This window comes from Hyperolius riggenbachi, chromosome 4, assembly GCF_040937935.1.
Source record: "Hyperolius riggenbachi isolate aHypRig1 chromosome 4, aHypRig1.pri, whole genome shotgun sequence".
In the NCBI taxonomy this organism is placed as follows: domain Eukaryota; kingdom Metazoa; phylum Chordata; class Amphibia; order Anura; family Hyperoliidae; genus Hyperolius; species Hyperolius riggenbachi.
In genome coordinates this window covers 400972658-400993933 of record NC_090649.1, presented here as the reverse complement: position 1 = coordinate 400993933, position 21276 = coordinate 400972658, and the positions used below count along the sequence as shown (strand labels likewise).

At 45.5% G+C, this 21276-nt stretch overlaps 1 protein-coding gene across 1 annotated transcript in view; it reads right to left on the bottom strand.

Moving 5' to 3' along the window:
* The window catches only part of ACOXL (acyl-CoA oxidase like), a 486411-nt gene extending 465630 nt beyond the window's left edge, over nt 1-20781 (bottom strand). Inside the window, exon 1 of the mRNA XM_068232279.1 lies at nt 20456-20781. Within this exon, the coding sequence (XP_068088380.1) occupies nt 20456-20751 (296 nt within the window). The 5' untranslated portion in view covers nt 20752-20781. The remainder of the gene's footprint in view (nt 1-20455) is intronic.
* Nucleotides 20782-21276: the final 495 nt, after the last annotated feature.

Sequence of the window (21276 nt, the reverse complement as noted above, 5' to 3'; positions counted from 1 at the left end):
ATAGTTGTTATTTCCCACAATGCAACAAGGTTCACAGACAGGAAACTGTCAGGACCCAGGTCCTGACATCACACTGTGGGAGGGGTTTCACCACAATATCAACCATACAGCCCAACCCCCCTCCCCCTCCCCGAGGATCTATTCATGAAAAAAATAAAGATTTCTCATTGGAAAAGTGATATTGGCTACTGATTGGGATGAAGTTTAGTCCTTGGTTACAGTTCCTGTTTAACTAAAACAAAACCGTTGTTGCTGGACTTCCCAAAAAGCATGTATGCAGCTCTCTCCTGTGAGCAAACCTTGCTGCCCAGTGTAGCTGTGATTAGGGTCACATGATCAGCACATGAGTAGGGGAAGTAGCATGACCTTTAGCTACTAAAGCAAAAGCTCATTGGCAATCATGTTCATAAGTTAACAGACGGACATATTACTCATCACAGAGTATCTAAGCACTGTCTGCTAATGTTAACAGAAGCACATCTTCAGCATGGCGGAAATACGCTCTAGGTAGTACCACAGGTTGGTCTGTGTGCTTTCAGTGCCGGGTGCGTATTCAGCACAGCATGTTACATTTATTTAAAAGAAGAGATAAAGACAGCTGTATCAAATTACGGTGTGGGTATACCTAGTGCAGAAGTGAACTGGACCTTCTAAAATGATTGATCATTCCCAATCTCCACTGCTCAAACCTGTACTCATTTTGTACATGGCACTGTGTCACATAATGAATGCAGTGAATGGCACCATGTCACTCAATACAGAGGCTGGGCAGCGGCAAGAAAAAGGTGGTGACGAGTTTTGAGCATTGACCCTCCACTGCCTATGGCAGGGTTTCTAAATAATGTCCTCGTGACTCCCCAACAGTGCATGTTTTGCAGGCAACCTCACCTATGCACAGGTGGGGTAATTAGTGTCTCAGCTAGGTGGATTCCATGTAGCTGAGACACTAATTACCCCACCTGTGCATAGGTGAGGTTGCCTACAAAACATGCACCGTTGGGGAGTCACGAGGACAGGTTTGTGAAACACTGGCATATGGTGTGAATAGGCCCAAAAGCCAGGGTACTGAAGAATAATACCCAGTGGGGTAGATATAAAAAAACTAGTGCATGGAAAAATGGAGGAAAAGCGGTGTAGAGCTAGGGGAGCTGTATAGAGGAAGAATTTTGATTGGCTGCTCTGAGCTACTGTTCCACATTTGCAATTTTCTTGCCCCATCTTTAATCGGTACTTATCCGTTAGCCGGGCGCATCCGGCAGGTGGCGCTAATTACTATTCCCCCTCCAGGCCGACATGGATAGTAGGGAAAGATGTAACTATGGTGGAGTTTTGTCGCCACCTAGAGGATGCGCCCGGCTAACGGATAAGTACCCTTTAACCACCCTGGCGTTCTGATTAAATCGCCAGGGTGGCTGCGGGAGGGTTTTTTTTAAATAAAAAAAAAACTATTTCATGCAGCCAACTGAAAGTTGGCTGCATGAAAGCCCACTAGAGGGCGCTCCGGAGGCGATCTTCCGATCGCCTCCGGCGGCAAGAGATAACACGGAAGGCCGCAATGAGCGGCCCTCCGTGTTTCGCTTCCCTCGTCGCCATGGCGACGAGCGGAGTGACGTCATGGACGTCAGCCGACGTCCTGACGTCAGCCGCCTCCGATCCAGCCCTTAGCGCTGGCCGGAACTGTTTGTTCCGGCTACGCTGGGCTCGGGCGGCTGGGGGGACCCTCTTTCGCCGCTGCACGCGGCGGATCGCCGCGCTGCAGCGGCGATCAGGCAGCACACGCGGCTGGCAAAGTGCCGGCTGCGTGTGCTGCTTTTTATTTGGTTAAAATCGGCCCAGCAGGGCCTGAGCGGCAGCCTCTGGCGGTGTTGGACGAGCTGAGCTCGTCCAGACCGCTCAGCAGGTTAATCCATACACCCTTGCACTGGTTTTAATAAATCTGAATGAAATACAAATCTATTAAAAACTAAGACACAGGAGATCAAGGTACAATTTATACATCAATCGTACACTGATCAATAACACGCTTTCTTCTACTGATCAGTAGTTGGCGTGGCTGCTGGGAGCGCCATCTGTGGGAGCATTGCATGGATGGCTGCTGTGTTTTATTGAACAGTACAAACGTGGCAGTGGTGGCCTGGAAACAAATATTATATATTATCCAATAACTAGTGGTGGTCCAGGTAATCAAGTACGCAAACACCAACTGGTAGATATGCAACATTTACCACATCTACTGCAACTCTGTTAGCGTATGGTTTGGCCAGCGTAAAACTTGTTGGCTTTTTTCCAGCGTTCACTGCGACGCTTGGTGCTTACAGATCTGGCATCAAAATCAACGAGGCACAGCTTAATGTGTTTGGATACAGGAATTGGCAGGATTACTATAATCAGAGGACATTTCTGTTAAAAACCAGCAGATCAAGGCTGCAGCCAGCCTTCCCACCCTGCAGCTGTTTACTGAGCTGAACTATTTCATGTTTGGAAGCAACCTGACCACTGGCCAAATTCTCCACATTAATATCATCCCAGCTTATTGTCTTTCTGACAGTTATCCTGAAAAACCACAGACAATACACAACAATGTCAACCAAGTACTACTTTTTAATTACTTGATTGTTGCATATACAGTATATCTACTTATGCTACTGGTTAATTCTAGTATAGCTGCAGAGAATACAGGCTTTGATAGATAACAAGGATAAAGTAAATGGGTGTTTTAATGCTGGAAACAAGATGTCACACATATACATGTTCAAGTACTACATTGATTCTTTTAGTGGAGCAAAAACAAGTGGTCAGTATGGGATTCGGTGGCATTCCATACACCACACTGTTACCATAGTCGCATAGAAGCGTTATTTTAACATCTATGTAATAGAATCAGAATCAGAATCAGAATAGTTTTATTTCGCCAAGCATGACTGGGTCATGCCCGGAATTGGGTTTGGCACAATACATAGCTCTGAAAGGTACATAGGCAAAGGAGAGCATCACAAATACAGTGCAATACAAAAGGACAGACAGTAAAAAACATCGTACTCAGGAATATTGCACTCAAGAACGAGGAAATGTATGTACACAAATATACATTCAGCAGACGTAAGCATTATTCCAGGACACTGCTGGATTCTAACCAGGGTGCAGGGACAAAGTCCAATCAGTTAGGGGTGATGGCAGGTTGCTTCGAAAAGCGTATTTATTACAGACCACTACTGTGCAGGTGGTAAGGCACAGATAGAGGGTGGGAGAATGTTACGGGAGTTCAGGAGGCTGACGGCTGCAGGGAAGAAGGAGTTCTTGTGTCTGGTGGTCTTAGTGGGGATGGCCCGAAGTCTCCTGCCCAATGGTAGTGGGGAGAAGAACCCGTGGCCTGGGTGCGAGGGGTCACTTGCAATCTTCAGCGCCCTGGCACCCAGTCTTGTGTTATACAGGAGGTCAAGTGGAGGCAGAGGTCTCCCAATGATCCTCTCCGCCGACTTGATGATCCTCTGTAGTTTGTGTCTGTCACTGGCAGTGGCTCCCGCATACCAGACCAAGATGGAGGAGCAGAGGATCGATTCAATGGTGGAGGAGTAGAAGCAAGTTAGAATCTCCTGCGCCATGCCGAACTTCCGCAGTTAGCGGAGGAAGAACAGCCTCTGCTGGGCCTTCTGCTGGGTTGCCGTAATGTTGGCCTTCCAACTGAGATCTCTGGAGATGGTGGTGCCCAGAAGGCGAGCACAGGCCACTCTGGCCACCTCGGCGCCGTCGATGTAGATGGGAGGTGGAGTGGGAGCGGATTTCCTAAAGTCAATTATTAGCTCGACAGTTTTGGCTTTGTTGAGCACCAGACTGTTCTCTATGCACCAGTGGCATATTCTCTCCACCTGCTGCTGATACTCCTGGATATTGTCTTTGGTGACGAGACCAACAATGGTAGTGTCGTCAGCAAATTTTATGACTTTGACAGAGTCTGCCGTGGATCTGCAGTTGTTTGTGTAGAGGGAGAACAGCAGTGGAGACAGGACGCAGCCCTGGGGTGCCCCTGTGTTGGTTGTCATTTCCCTGGAGTAGATGTCCCCCAGTCTGACAACTTGGGATAATACATCTGTAGCCAGCATCAAACTGAAATGTATGATCAGGAGTTGTACCATAAGTATTGGGCAATACATACCAATAACAAAGTTAAGTGAGTAAAAATCCCACTTATTAATAAACACAGTATAAGGCAATATTACTGGTACTTATGACCGCAGAGTACCGCGCATTGTGCAGTTAGCATGACCCGCAGCACATGGGTATCATCAGTGTTGCTATGGTAACACGTGTTACATTACTTGGAAAACACACATTACCATAGCAACGCTCACATCAACCGTGTACCACGGGTTGTGCTAATAGTGCAACACACACAACTCTGCTGGCTATGTACCGGTAATACTTACCGCACATGGCAATATTAACGCCTGTTAGTGAATTACCCCCATAGTATGCAGCTGTTATGATGTATACAGCAACACAAACCTGGCAAAAGTGTAAAGGTGGCCATTAATGATCCAATTTCACGTACGATCAATCAGCAAAGATCATTCAGGCCCACCAACTGGGGAAAAAATAATAAGCAATCCGATCAGACTAAAAGAATCATTCCAAAATTTATATTGACAGAACGATCGATAGAACAATCGTTCATCATCGATCAGCACCATTAATGGCACCTAATCCAGTTTGATTCAGGAGATTGCACCGTCCTTCTGCTCCAGCCAAATTAATAAAATAGTTTCAGGTGGAGTCAGGATTTAAGATTTGTTTTTTGTGACACTTATGCTGTGTCAGAAAATGTTCTTCATATTTTTTTTTTCCTCTAGAATAAAGCAGCAAAGCCCTGCAGAATACTGTAGTATTAGGATGAATACATAATAGAATGAAGAGATAGTAATTAAATTATAGGAGTTCTTGCTAAGTCCCATGACTTTACAGAGTGCTGCTATGACCATTCTTCTGTCTCCTGATCCAGACTCCCTCTGTGTCACAGTTCACAGCCCACCAAAACAGCTCAAATCACAGCTTTTACAAACACCATCAGCTATACAATACTAAAATAATTATCTCCATGGAATTATATAAAAGTTGTAAATGGCTAATACGAGGATGCATTTTTTTACATTACATTGAACTCGAGGCAAGATGTGACACAATGAAATAAACGTGTTTGTACAGTGAAAAGCATTAAAGTGCAACTGTCGGGCATACAATCAAAATTCAATTCTTTATTTTTATCTGGTAAACAAGTAATAAGGATGCTAACTAGGCAATCCAAAAGTTAAAACCACTATTACTTTTCTTGTTGATAAATGATAATTCCACAGTTTACATGACTCTTATTCGGTACACACAAAATTTGGTATGCAAAAAGCAAGTTGCAGGGCATGCTGGGTTGTCCTTTTTTTGCTTCTATACTTCCCTTCAGACTTAAAGAGACACTGAAGCGAAAAAAAATGATGATATTATGATTTGTATGTGTAGCACAGCTAAGAAATAAAACATTAAGATCAGATACATCAGTGTAATTGTTTCCAGTACAGGAAGAGTTGAGAAACTCCAGTTGTTATCTCTATGCAAACAAGCCATTAAGCTCTCCAACTAAGTTATGCTGGGAATACACGATGCGTTTTTGAGTTCGTTTTTGCCGTCGTTTTCGCTTTCGTTCGATTCTACTTTCGATTCACTGCTCAATTCTCCTCTCGATTCCTTATCTTTTCTTATCAATTACATTCACTTGAATGAGGAGAATCGAAACGAAAGTAGAATCGACCAGATCAAACAGGTTGGAATTTATCTATCGAACCCATCTATCTAAAGTAAAAACTTAACGTATATTCCCAGCATATGTCATGGAGAGGGCTGTTATTTGACTTTTATTATCTCAACTGTTCCTGGACTATTTACTTTTCCTCTGCCAGAGGAGAGTTCATTACTTCACAGACTGCTCTGAAAGACTCATTTTGAATGCAGAGTGTTGTGTAATCTGCACATATTATAGAATAATGCAATGTTAGAAAAAACACTATATACCTGAAAATAAAAGTATGAGAATATTTTTTTGCTGCTAATCTTCTAGTAATTATTCATAGTACACAACCAATTCACTATATCATATTTTTTTTTTTCGCTTCAGTGTCTCTTTAACTAGTGCAGCTTGATTGGATGAAACCTCTTTCCTTCCTGTTTTCCCCTCTCACACCTCTGTTCCTCTCTGATTGGGCAATATTTCTCATGCTGAGAGACACTGCACTTTCTATAGTGAAGGGCGGGCAATGCATACATAATCAGGCAGAGGAGAATAAGGGAGAAAATTACATCAGGATTGGCTTCAAAATAGCCACCGTTAAAAGGGAATTGCTACGAAGGATTTTCTCTTTTTTTTATTGTAGAAAAATCACTGAAATCAAAACGTAGACAGTGCAATACATATGTTATACAAGTAGAGCAAGTATTTATCCACTTATATTTGTGTGTGTGTGTGTGTGGGGAAGGGGGGGGGTTCTGAGATAGTATGACTGACAGCTCCTCTTTAATAACCAGGCTGTTTTGTTTTTTTATTTTTCTGCCTGAAAGAGTTAATTTTCAGGCATTCAAGTGACAGCTTCTGTCTTGCCGGTACCTTGTCAGGAATATAGTAAACCTCACTGATAAGCAAATTATAGCCGTAAAAGTTTTCCTGGCAGAATACAACTTCTGAGGGCAGGGGAGAGATAGAATTGGGTCAATAGTTCATGTATTTTTAACTCTGGGACACTTAATAGACTACCACTGAGCAGAGACAATACAGTATTCAATCTACTTTGTAAATGTTTAAATATACAACAAAACAATGGGATATCTTAAAAAGTCATTTTTAGGAGTAGGAGGATAAATACAATTGTTAATCTCATCAGTTTATTTTCCCCTTGGGTTCACTTTAAAGAGCATTTCTAGACACAGATCTAAGTAAATCACCTGATTAAAAAGCAGAATATCAATAAATGTCTGCCAAAGCAAATGCCCAACAAGGTTGCCCTATATAAGCGATTAAACCAATGCTTTGCCGAAATAATCCACCCTGACAGACAAACGATTTGTATCCATTTCTTTGCCGTATTCTCTCAATGTATTGTGTTTTTATTGGCATCACAATGCTGTTTTCGATGGTGGTTTGAGCCCTGTTCATCCTTTGCCTGCCTAACCTTTACTTATCTCCATTTTGGTTGCCTATTCAATCCTATTTTTTCGTAATTGCCATACAAATCACTACATGTACATAAAAAAAATGAAAAAAAAAGTGAAAAAAAAAACATGCTCTGAAATCCCTCGAAAATGCACTGGAAAACATTGTAAGAAAACATTACAGAAAGTGCAAGAGCAATTGCTACTTGCAGTGGGCACAAGGCCTAAATTAGTTTTACTCACCTGAGGCTTCTACTAGCTCCCTGCAGCCATCCCATGCCCTCCCAGTCACTCACGGATGCTCCTGTCCCTCGACGCCAGCTAGTTTTGATTCGCCGACAAGCCTGGCCACATGTAGTCTTCTTCGCATTCCCGTCCGCAATAGCGCTATTGCAGACGGGAACACTAAGAAGGAGACGCGTTGCCAGGCCTGCACAGGCGGAGTGAGCCTGTTGGCTGAAAACGAAATTATCTGGCGGCGGGGGCCCGGAGGATCCACGAGTGACTGCAAGAGCACGGGACGGCTGCAGGGGGCTGGTAGAAGCCCCAGGTGAGTAAAACTGATTTTTTTTTGTTAGGCTTAAGGATCTCTTTAAATTCACTGTCAGCTGCTCCTTTGCACTGGCTGGATGCTTGTTAGCGCTCAGTACCGGTTCTGTACAGGTGCCCACGCCCATAGAGTCAGATCTGAATATGGCCACAGCCGTGCTCAGACTCGACATGCCACGGTCCTCTACCGCCAGGGCTTGACACGCGTGGTGCTACTACCACTGCTATCTGGCTACACTTCAATTGCACCGAAATTGCACTGGTGGGCGGCAGAGGGGATGCTCTCAAAGCTAAAGAACATTAGCTGCTTGTGGACTACAGGCTCTGGTCCCTTATATTACACTTCATGATCACTGTGATTGGCTCACAGTGATCAGGGGGTCAGGAGCCAAAGGAAACAGCTCCTGAACGAGTTTTGTACCAGTGAGGACATGCTATTGCTTCCCATGCACTGGATTGGGCGGCGTTAAAATGACATCACACTAGGCTTAGGCAGCCTCAAGTGCGGCGTAGTCTTAACTACAGCCGGTTACGAAGAGGTTAATAACCTGATTGGTAAATAAAATGACCCTAGCGCTGCCATCAGAGTGACAAAGAAAATAAGCCCTGATGCTCTACAACTGTATGCAAATTTGAAAAATATTTTTTCAAAACATTGAGTGTGGTTTTGCTGCTTGTTCTAGATGGTTTTCCAATGTTTTTCTTTGTTACAGTATTATTGTTTAGTATTTACAGTATATAGACCCAACATCTTCTGCAGCGCTGCACAGAGTTTATTGTCTTGTCACTTAACTGTCCCTCAGAGGGGCTCACAATCTAATCCCTACCATAGTCATATGTCTATATATGTGTATGTATCGTAGTCTGGACCAATATAGGGGGAAGCCAATTAACTTATCTGTATGTATTTGGAATGTGAAAGGAAATCGGAGTGCCTGGAGGAAACCCACACAGACGTGGGGAGAACATACAAACTCAGTGCTGAGAGTGCCCTAGCTGGAATTTGAACCAGGGACTCAGCGCTGCAAAGCGAGAGTTTATCAATATGCCACTGCGCCACCATGCTGCCCATAATTAGCAGTAGAGTAGGAAATCTCCCAAAAGTCTGGGAGCACACTTGTCTATGCAGAAAAGCATCAGTTTTCTGCCATGTGCATTTCTGTGAGTGTTCCTGTACTTGCATTTTACATGCGCTTTTCATGTGTATAAATATGCATATATTTAGCATCAAAAACACATGCAAATTGTAAGCGTTTTTGATTTTCCATAGGAAAGCACTGCATGTGAATTGCATACAGTATGACGAAAGAATGAACTTTATGTGTGATTTTATAACGCACATAAAGACGCGGCCCTGAAACGATCATCAGTGATCAAATGGTATAATGTGTATGACACAACAAATCGTAAGGGAACTTTAAAGTGTGCAGACCTTATGGATTCTGTGATTGTACATTTTGGGTCCATCACCTGGAAATGTTGTGTCTTTTGCATCTTGGACTTATATTCATAACAGTACAATTAGAAAAAGACTGAACAGATATGGCTTGTTTGGAAAGGTAGCCAGAGGAATGCCTTTCCTCTTTAACAATAGTGTCTTTGGAAGAGATAAAACAAATGGAGAGTGTATGGCCATAAAGCAGAGCATAAAGCACAGCACCACATCTGGTCAAAATAAAACATGTCAGCACAAAAACAGTGGTGGCTGGGTTATGGTTTGTGCTTGTTTTGTAGCCACAGGATCTAGGCACTTTGCAGTCTTTAAATGGACCCTAAACTCCTTTATGTTCCAAATTTGAGACCCGCTGTGCTGCAGGTAAAACGTAGGTACATTTGGGTCGTGCAGTAGAATAATGATCCCAAGCGCACCAGCAATCAGAAAGAGAAGAGAATCAAGGTGCTGTAAAGGACTAATCAAAGTCCAGAACTCAACCTGACTAAAATGCTCTTCCAGGATCTTAAGAGATCTGGTCAAAGTCCAAACCTCCACCTGATCAAAATGCTGTGGCAGTGAACCAGAGGTGGCAAGAAAATAGAAAGATACCGTAGATATATATGTACTGTACATAGGTAGAGGGAAGCTTCTGAAAAGTCCAGAGGCTTCCAGTGTCCCCTCAACCCCACCACTGCCACACACGGACCTGCTGAACATATCCGTTAATAACTTGTTAGATATGTGATTGTGGCCATGCTCCCCGCCATGTATGAGCGCATCGTACTGCCCCGTGTGATACTGCCCCACCTGCGCAGTAAGCCAAAGCCGCTCATGCACAAAGGGAGTGTGGCCCTAAACTAAAAGAGGGTCCCTGCCTGCCGCAATGGGGTTGAAGAGGATGTGAGAAGTCTCCGGAATATCAAGAGACTTCAGACTTCTCAGAAAAGTATCTAGCTTTTTTAGCCACCTCAGGATTGCTTTCAGGCTTCATTTCCACTGAATTCCATTAGCAATTTTTTTTTTGGGGGGGGGGGGGGGGGGGGGGGGAACTTCACATCCGAATCCTTAAAGCCACACACTGCCATTAGAGAGAACACTGGCACTCAGTAGATCAGTAGAAAAGAGGTGCATGAGTGAATGTCTGCAAACTTTAGGCTGCTTTCACAGTGAGACGTTACGGGCGCACATTAGTGCAGCCTGTAACGCAGCCCACCGCACAGTAATGAAAAATCAATGGGCTGTTCATAGTGCCCACGTTGCGTTACATTGTAATGCTGCAAGTCGAGATAAAGTACTGCAAGCAGTACGTTACAGGCGGCTAAGCCGCGTTAGACTGCTTGCACATGCGCAGTAATGTTGGAGGAGGAGGGGAGAGCGGCCAGGCACATGGCTAATTAATATTCACTGGACGGTGTGACGTGCAGTGTTTACTTCCTGGAGCGGCCGCTCTGTGCGGCAAATGGCCGGCGAGACCACGTGATGCCGCATGCGTCCAAGAGTACGCATCACGGCATCACGGACGCCAGAGTGAGCTGCACAACGGGGCTCACTCTGACGTCCACATCCAAGAGCACCAGGCGTTGCGTTAGGGGCACGTTATGCGACCATAACGTCCCCTAAAACGCAACGTCTTGGTGTGAAAGTGGCCTTAAAGTTATGTGAGAGTGATATGGAGGCTGCCATATTTCTCACCTTTTAAACAATACCAGTTGCCTCGTAGTGCTGTTGACCTTCTGGTATCAGTAGTGTCCAAGTCATAACCCTGAAACAAACATCTGGCTAATCCAGTCAGACTTGAATCAGAGCGCCTGATCGACATGCTTGTTCAGGGTCTGTGGCTCAAAGTATTAAAGACAAAGTATCAGTGGGACAGCCAGGCAACTGGCATTGTTTAACCACTTGAGGACCGCCCCCAGCCGATGGGCGGCGGCAAAGTCCGGGCCCAAACGACCGCAATACGCCCATCGGCGGGGGCGGCTGCGGGAGTGGCTATGCGGCGATCGCGTCATTTGTGACGCGATCAGCCGCCGGGGACTGGCTCCGCCCACCGTTCGCTGTAACCCGCCGGCCGTTCGGAAGCGCCGGCGGGTTACTAGCACCCGGATCGCCGCTACACGCATGTATAATAGGCTTTGTAATGTATACAAAGCCTATTATACTGGCTGCCTCCTGCCCTGGTGGTCCCAGTGTCCGAGGGACCACCAGGGCAGGCTGCAGCCACCCTAGTCTGCACCCAAGCACACTGATTTCCCCCCCCTGCCCCCTGATCGCCCACAGCACCCCTCAGACCCCCCCCTGCCCACCCCCCAGACCACTGTTTGCACCCAGTCACCCCCCTAATCACCCATCAATCACTCCCTGTCACTATCTGTCAACGCTATTTTTTTTTTAGTCCCTAATCTGCCCCCTACTCCCTCCTGATCACCCCCCCACCCCTCAGATTCTCCCCAGACCCCCCCCCCCCCCCAGACCCCCCCCCCCCCGTGTACTGTATGCATCTATCCCCCCTGATCACCTGTCAATCACCTGTCAATCACCCGTCAATCACCCGTCAATCACCCCCTGTCACTGCTACCCATCAATCAGCCCCTAACCTGCCCCTTGCGGGCAATCTGATCACCCACCCACACCAATAGATCGCCCGCAGATCCGACATCAGATCACCTCCCAAGTGCAGTGTTTACATCTCTTCTCTCCTCTAAACACCCACTAATTACCCATCAATCACCCATCAATCACCCCCTATCACCACCTGTCACTGTTACCCATCAGATTAGACCCTAATCTGCCCCTTGCGGGCACCCAATCACCCGCCCACACGCTCAGATTGCCCTCAGACCCCCCCTTATCAATTCGCCAGTGCAATATTTACATCTGTTATTCCCTGTAATAACCCACTGATCACCTGTCAATCACCTATCAATCACCCCCTGTCACTGCCACCCATCAATCACCCCCTGTCACTGCCACCCATCAATCAGCTCCTAACCTGCCCCTTGCGGGCAATCTGATCACCCACCCACACCAATAGATCGCCCGCAGATCCGACATCAGATCACCTCCCAAGTGCAGTGTTTACATCTCTTCTCTCCTCTAAACACCCACTAATTACCCATCAATCACCCCCTATCACCACCTGTCACTGTTACCCATCAGATTAGACCCTAATCTGCCCCTTGCGGGCACCCAATCACCCGCCCACACGCTCAGATTGCCCTCAGACCCCCCCTTATCAATTCGCCAGTGCAATATTTACATCTGTTATTCCCTGTAATAACCCACTGATCACCTGTCAATCACCTATCAATCACCCCCTGTCACTGCCACCCATCAATCACCCCCTGTCACTGCCACCCATCAATCAGCCCCTAACCTGCCCCTTGCGGGCAATCTGATCACCCACCCACACCAATAGATCGCCCGCAGATCCGACATCCGATCACCTCCCAAGTGCAGTGTTTACATCTCTTCTCTCCTCTAAACACCCACTAATTACCCATCAATCACCCCCTATCACCACCTGTCACTGTTACCCATCAGATTAGACCCTAATCTGCCCCTTGCGGGCACCCAATCACCCGCCCACACCTCAGAACGCCCTCAGACCCCAGCCCTGATCACCTCGCTAGTGCATTGCTTGCATCTATTTCCCCCCTCTAATCACACCTTGAGACACCCATCAATCACCTCCTGTCACCCCCTAGCACACCTACCCATCAGATCAGGCCCTAATTTGCCCCGTGTGGGCTCCTGATCACTCGGCCAAACCCTCAGATCCCCCTCAGACCCCCTTCCGATCACCTCCCCAGTGCATTGATTGCATCTATTTTCCCCTCTAACCGCCCCCTGAGACACCCATCAATCACCTCCTGTCACCCCCCTAGCACTCCTATCCATCAGATCAGGCCCAAAACATCCTGTCATCTAAGAGGCCACCCTGCTTATGACCGGTTCCACAAAATTTTCCCCCTCATAGACCACCTGTCATCAAAATTTGCAGATGCTTATACCCCTGAACAGTCATTTTGAGAAATTTGGTTTCCAGACTACTCACAGTTTTGGGCCCGTAAAATGCCAGGGCAGTATAGGAAACCCCACAAGTGACCCCATTTTAGAAAGAAGACACCCCAAGGTATTCTGTTAGGTGTATGATGAGTTCATAGAAGATTTTATTTTTTGTCAAAAGTTAGCGGAAATTGGATTTTTATTGTTTTTTTCACAAAGTGTCATTTTTCACTAACTTGTGACAAAAAATAAAATCTTCTATGAACTCACCATACCCCTAACGGAATACCTTGGGGTGTCTTCTTTCTAAAATGGAGTCACTTGTGGGGTTCCTATACTGCCCTGGCATTTTAGGGGCCCCAAACCGTGAGGAGTAGTCTAGAAAACAAATGCCTTCAAAATGACCTGTGAATAGGACGTTGGGCCCCTTAGCGCACCTAGGCTGCAAAAAAGTGTCACACATGTGGTATCGCCATACTCAGGAGAAGTAGTATAATGTGTTTTGTGGTGTATTTTTACACATACCCATGCTGGGTGGGAGAAATCTCTCTGTAAATGGACAATTGTGTGTAAAAAAAAATCAAAAATGTGTCATTTACAGAGATATTTCTTCCACCCAGCATGGTTATATGTAAAAATACACCACAAAACACATTATACTACTTCTTCTGAGTACGGCGATACCACATGTGTGACACTTTTTTGCAGCCTAACTGTGCTAAGAGGCCCAAAGTCCAATGAGTACCTTTAGGATTTCACAGGTCATTTTGAGACATTTGGGTTCAAGACTACTCCTCACGGTTTAGGGCCCCTAAAATGCCAGGGCAGTGTAGGAACCCCACAAGTGACCCCATTTTAGAAAGAAGACACCCCAAGGTATTCTGTTAGGTGTATGATGAGTTCATAGAAGATTTTATTTTTTGTCACAAGTTAGCGGAAATTGATATGTATTGTTTTTTTTTTCACAAAGTGTCATTTTCCGCTAACTTGTGACAAAAAAAAAATCTTCTATGAACTCACCATACTCCTAACAGAATACCTTGGGGTGTCTTCTTTCTAAAATGGGGTCACTTGTGGGGTTCCTATACTGCCCTGGCATTTTAGGGGCCCTAAACCGTGAGCAGTAGTCTAGAATCCAAATGCCTCAAAATGACCTGTGAATAGGACGTTAGGCCCCTTAGCGCACCTAGGTTGCAAAAAAGTGCCACACATGTGGTATCGCCGTACTCAGGAGAAGTAGTATAATGTGTTTTGGGGTGTATTTTTACACATACCCCTGCTGGGTGGGAGAAATCTCTCTGTAAATGGACAATTGTGTGTAAAAAAAATCAAACAATTGTCATTTACAGAGATATTTCTCCCACCGAGCATGGGTATGTGTAAAAATACACCCCAAAACACATTATACTACTTCTCCTGAGTACGGCGGTACCACATGTGTGACACTTTTTTGCACCCTAAGTGCGCTAAGGGGCCCAAAATCCAATGAGTACCTTTAAGATTTCACAGGTCATTTTGCGACATTTGGTTTTAAGACTACTCCTCACGGTTTAGGGCCCCTAAAATGCCAGGGCAGTATAGGAACCCCACAAATGACCCCATTTTAGAAAGAAGACACCCCAAGGTATTCCGTTAGGAGTATGGTGAGTTCATAGAAGATTTTATTTTTTGTCACAAGTTAGCGGAAAATGACACTTTGTGAAAAAAAACAATTAAAATCAATTTCCGCTAACTTGTGACAAAAAAAAAAAATCTTCTATGAACTCACCATCCTCCTAACGGAATACCTTGGGGTGTCTTCTTTCTAAAATGGGGTAATTTGTGGGGTTCCTATACTGTCCTGGCATTTTAGGGGCCCTAAACCGTGAGGAGTAGTCTTGAAACGAAATTTCTCAAAATGACCTGTGAAATCCTAAAGGTACTCATTGAACTTTGGGCCCCTTAGCGCAGTTAGGGTGCAAAAAAGTGCCACACATGTGGTATCGCCGTACTCAGGAGAAGTAGTATAATGTGTTTTGGGGTGTATTTTTACACATACCCATGCTGAGTGGGAGAAATATCTCTATAAATAGACAATTGTGTGTAAAAAAAATAAAACAATTGTCATTTACGGAGATATTTCTCCCACCCAGCATGGGTATGTGTAAAAATACACCCCAAAACACATTATACTACTTCTCCTGAGTACGGCAATACCACATGTGTGGCACTTTTTTGCAGCCTAACTGCGCTAAGGGGCCCAAAGTCCAATGAGCATCTTTAGGCTTTACAGGGGTGCTTACAATTAGGCACCCCCCAAAATGCCAGGACAGTGAACACACCCCACAAATGACCCCATTTTGGAAAGTAGACACTTCAAGGTATTCAGAAAGGAGCATAGTGAGTCTGTGGTAGATTTCATTTTTTTTTGTCGCAAGTTAGAAGAAATGGAAACTTTTTTTTTTTTTTTGTCACAAAGTGTCATTTTCCGCTAACTTGTGACAAAAAATAAAATCTTCTATGAACTCACTATGCCTCTCACTGAATACTTTGGGATGTCTTCTTTCCAAAATGGGGTCATTTGGGGGGTATTTATACTATCCTGGAATTTTAGCCCCTCATGAAACCTGACAGGTGCGCAGAAAAGTCAGAGATGCTTGAAAATGGGAAAATTCACTTTTGGCACCATAGTTTGTAAACGCTATAACTTTTACCCAATCCAATAAATATACACTGAATGGTTTTTTTTTTATCAAAGACATGTAGCAGAATAACTTTCGCGCTCAAATGTATAGGAAATTTTACTTTATTTGAAAAATGTCAGCACAGCAAGTTAAAAAAGTCATTTGTTTGCCAAAATTCATGTCTTTTTTGATGAATATAATAAAAACAGCAAAAGAAAGCTGTATTAGTGACAAGAAAAAAAGGTAAAATTCCTTTAGGTGGTAGGTTGTATGACCAAGCAATAAACCGTGAAAGCTGCAGTGGTCTGAATGGAGAAAAAGGCTCTGGTCCTTAAAGGGAACCTTAACTGGCATGGAAAAAATAATTCACTTACCTGGGGGCTTTCCCAAGCCTCCTGCAGCCGTCCTGTGCCCGCGCCGGTCCTTCGGTGCCCTCCGGTCTCCCTCCGCCGCTAAGTTTCGTTTTCGGACGACTGCCAGTCGTCCTCGGGCAAAGCGTCATCCTCTTCCGGATTCCCCGTCGTAATGAGCCGTAAAGGGCGTCCGCATGACGCCAAACGCGTCATGCGGACGCGCTTTACGGCTCTTTACGACGGGGAATCCGGAAGAAGATGACGCTTTGCCCGAGGACGACTGGCAGTCGTCTGAAAACGAAACTTAGCGGCGGAGGGAGACCGGAGGGCACCGAAGGACCGGCGCGGGCACAGGACGGCTGCAGGAGGCTTGGGAAAGCCCCCAGGTAAGTGAATTATTTTTTCCACGCCAGTTAAGGTTCCCTTTAAGGGGCGAAAAGACTGTGGTCCTTAAGTGGTTAAAAGGAATTAAATATGGCAACCTCCATACCACTCTCACCTCAGGTTCCATTTAAAGAAATCCTGACTACTAGTTAAAAAAAAGAAAGAAAGAAAGAAAGAAAGAAAGAAAGAAAGAAAGAAAGAAAGAAAGAAAGAAAGAAAGAAAAAAAAGAAAGAAAGAAAGAAAGAAAGAAAGAAAGAAAGAAAGAAAGAAAGAAAGAAAGAAAGAAAGAAAGAAAGAAAGAAAGAAAGAAAGAAAGAAAGGAAAAGAAAAAGATTCTAAGGCCTGTATCCCACATAAATCTGCACATTGTCAGTCCAGTACTGTCCTGACCTGTCAGTTTTGCATCAGTTTTGTATCCGTTTTACCTGGCCGGACCAGAAATGTACACCTTTTCTGTGTGAACACAGTTATAGAAACACATGCAAAACTGATGCCGACTGTCAAAAACTGACAGGACAGCCTTTTTATGAGTGAACTAAGCCTTAGGCTATGTTCACACATAAAATGTGTATATTTCCGGTCTGGTCCAGTCCTGTCAGCTTTGCATGCGATTCTATGGGTGTGTTCACAGAAGATGTACATTTCTGGTCCAGTCAGGTAAAACTGATAGAATACTGATGCATCTAACAGGACAGTACTAGACTGGACTGGAAATGTACAGATTTATGTGTGAACCAAGCCTAACTTCGGCAATGGGAAGACTCTGGGTAATACAGACCCTTGCTGTAACTTCTTCCACCATACCGTTGTCCTCGTAGGCCTAGTAGAACGGAGCGCTTGTACAGGGAGAAAAAAAGCAGTGCATTAACGCCTTTGCTCTACAGGGCCTGTGCGGACCGTACTCACGCATGTTTATTTACAGCCATGCTCATCTACAGCCACGATCGCACACTGAAGAAACATATTTAACACGCTGGGTCAAATACGTTTAGAGGGACCCAGCACTGGAATGGTGCAATGTACTAAGATATAGGCACTATCTGAACAATCCAGAGGCTTCACACTTAAAGGACATCCGAGGTGAAAATAATCTGATGAGAAAAACAATTGTATCTATCCTCCTTCTCCTAAAAATGACTTTTTTTAGATATCTCACGGTTTTATTTTATATTTAAAGAGAACCCGAGGTGGGGTTCTTACAACGCAATCCCCATACAGAGGCTGGGTCTGCCTATAGAGCCCAGCCTCTGTTGCTATTTAGCTTCCTCCAAAGCTCCCCTTGCGCTCTGTGAGACCCCATAAATCACAGCCGCGCAGTGCGGCTGTGTTTACCTCTCTAATGTCAGTCTCCGCTCTCCCTCGCCTCCTGAATCGCTCCGGTTCCCGCCCGCGTCCCTTCCCTCTAATTAGCGGCAAGGGAAGGGACGTGGGCGGGGACTGGAGCGATTCAGGAGGCGGGGGAGAGCGGAGACTGACATTAGAGAGATATACACAGCCCGCTGCGTCACGCTGCGTGTCGACAGCGCGGCTGTGATTTATGGGGTCTCACAGCGCGCAGGGGGGGGCTTTGGAGGAAGCTAAATAGCAACAGAGGCTGGGCTCTATAAGCAGACCCAGCCTCTGTATGGGGATTGCGTTGTAAGAACCCCGCCTCGGGTACTCTTTAAATCTAGTTTTTAGGTTTTTACTGTTTCACTGTCTCTGCTCAATGACACCTTCACTGAAGTATGCTAGGACTCACATCTATTAATTATTGACCCTTTTTATCTCTTTCTTGCTCTCAGAATGCATTTACTGACAGGGAAGTGTTGTATGGCTGTAATTACTTATCAGTGAGGGTTCTGCTATAGTCTGATCCAGTCTGACCCGGTCCCGACCAGGACAGAAACTGTCACTTGCATACTTAGAGCTTGATTCACTAACCGGCGCTATGCCGGTTAGTGAGCCTTAAGAGCTAGTGGGCGCAAACAACGGAGTTAGGTGGTTCGCGCCCACACATCGCGCACAGCACGCGCAGTGTGGTGCGCCGGAAATAGTGCGACGATAACGTTGCACCCGCTGCCCTGTAAATGCCGCATCCGGTGCGCAGAATCCGGCGCATTGGGTGCCCCTGAATGATGCATCAATGCGCTGCTTCAGGCGGTACCCGATAAGTCGTTTTCAGCACACCGGGTGCAACGTTTACAGGGCAGCGGGTGAACGTTATCGGCGCACCGCGCACTATTACCGGCGCACCGCACAGCACGTGATGTTGCTTTGCGCGGCTGTTAGTGCGCGCAAAGCTACTTTTGGGGCACTAAGTGGCTTTTCACTCAGGCGCTAACACTTAGCGCAGGTAAGGGCCCGTTTCCACTAGCGCGAATCCGCATGCAGACAACGCATGCAGATTCGCATAGGCAATACAAGTGGATGGGACTGTTTCCACTTGTCAGTTATCATTTGCGTTTTTCTGTGCAGGATTTTTCTGCACGTAGACCCCGCAGAATTCGCCTGCGTGTGAAATGCAGGCGAATCGCAGGCAATGTATTTAATAGGGAAATCGCTTGCGTTTTCCCCATGCGTTTTTTTTGCCGCCAATTCGCATAGGTACCAATGTAAATCCACACAGGCAGTGACATGGTTAAATTCGCATATACCCTTACCTATGCGAAATCGCATGCGAAATTGCGGCAAAAAACGCACGCGGAATCGCATCCGCATGCGATTTCGTCAGCGGTGGAATCCAGGCGATTCCGCACCGCAATAGTGGAAACGAGCCCTAGTGAATCAAGCACTTAATGTTTAACTCTTTCAGGCAAAGAAAGGAAAAAAGAAGCACGGCCTAATTATTTGTGCGCTTGGCATACACATGTCTATCTCATCATGTCACATGTCACCTCGGTTGTCCTTTAAAAAAAAAAAAATACAAAATTCAGGATTGTTTTAAAGGGAACCTTAACTGAAAGATAAAAAAGGTCAGCCATGGTGGCGGGAGCATGATCGAGTAGGCGCGTGGCCAGGCACACTGCCGAGATCAAAACTAGCTGCCTGCGGGGAACAGGAGGAGCACTTTGGGACGGCGCGGGCACAGGACATCAGCAGGGGGCTGGGGGAAGCCCCAGGTAAGTGAAACTTTTTTTGTTTTTCTTTCAGTTAAGGTCCCCTTTAATAAATTGAATTAATATTGTAAGGAAGAGTGGAGAAAAACGTCTTCACACTGATGTAAGAGACTGATAAAGTAAAGTAAATGAAAGCAGATTCATCAATCATAAGTTTTCAGAATTTGATTTGTTATGTACAAAGTTCCAGTTTACCCAACATAAATTCCAATTGTTGTGGAGGAAAAAAAACAGCTCTACTGCTATTATGAAGGCATTTAGGTAGCATTTACAACATTGCATTTTTCACTTTAAACTCCTACTAGCCAAAAAGCCTGCTATTCAAACACATAAGTGGAAAAGATTACAAGAAAATTAGTTGTGATAACTGATCTAGTTAGCTGCTTTCATTTAGTACGTCAGCTTTCATTTAGTACACCCTGGAGTTCTCTTTTAACATGGTCAGAATAATGAATCCAAGGGGTAAATCTTTCTCAGTGGGGTAAGTGAATCTTAAAATGACAGCAAAATATACAAAAAACTGGTTTATTTGACGTCCCTAATGCTATGTTACGTCCTGGGGGGATGTGCAGCAGCTACAGGTATCTCTTTGAGATGATATATTAGCAAGCAGCAGTACAGATCCACCTGCACACAGCATATGGCAGATGGAATAAAGTTCCCCTATGCACGCAGCCTCTGACAGGCGACAGCAGCACTGTCACATCCCACACACTGCCTGCAGCACTAAGGCCCATTCTGCTAGTCTACCTAATCACAGCAGCCGACTCGGCTAGCGGTACCTCTGCTTGAAGATGGGGTTCCCCGCGATCTGCCTTCGCAGCTCATTCTTCATCCCCCAGAAGTCCCCGTCCAGGAAGCGGGACAGCGTACTGTGGCTAATGCCCAGGCAGGCGGCATCTTTGGCCATAGTGTGTGCAGGAAGGAAGGAGGAGGAAGAAGGAGAGAGCTGCTGTGTGAGCCGAGTGTCCTCTTCAGTCGCAGCACTCTGCACACACTGCTCTGCTACTGCTGCCTGTCGTCTGGCTGGATGTGGGAAATGTTGCCTTTGCCCTGCTTTCAGCTCCGTGTCACTCATGCGCGTCTACGTGTGCCTGCGCGCTCCACTCCCGACCCGGAGGAAAGGAAGAGATGCGCGTCCCTGAGTGAGGTGACTGCGCCCATTCATTTACACCTCCCTAGAGCGCTGCGTGACGTCACTAATCTGAGTTCATTCACCCCTACCACAATCAGGGGTCACGGCTCCACAAGGGGAACTCTGAAAGTGCAGTGACTTCAACAAGGATACAATAATTTGTGTATTCAGTTGTATAAACTCTGAAAGTCTATGAAAAGTTTCACCTGTTTAACTCCCCTCATAAGGTAAATAGGGCATTCTCCTCAAAATCTAAAATAATATACAGTATTCTGTGATTTCACCAGAACTCAGCTAAACAGTAAGTGACTTGAGCTCTGTCAGGTGAAAACCCAGCATGTGTACAGGTGTTCCCAGGTATATTCATCGAAAGCCTCTTAAGAGATGGATTAAAGTGAACCTGAGGTGAACATAAACTAATGAGTTAAACAATTGTATTTTTCCTCCTACTCCCAATGACTTTTTTTT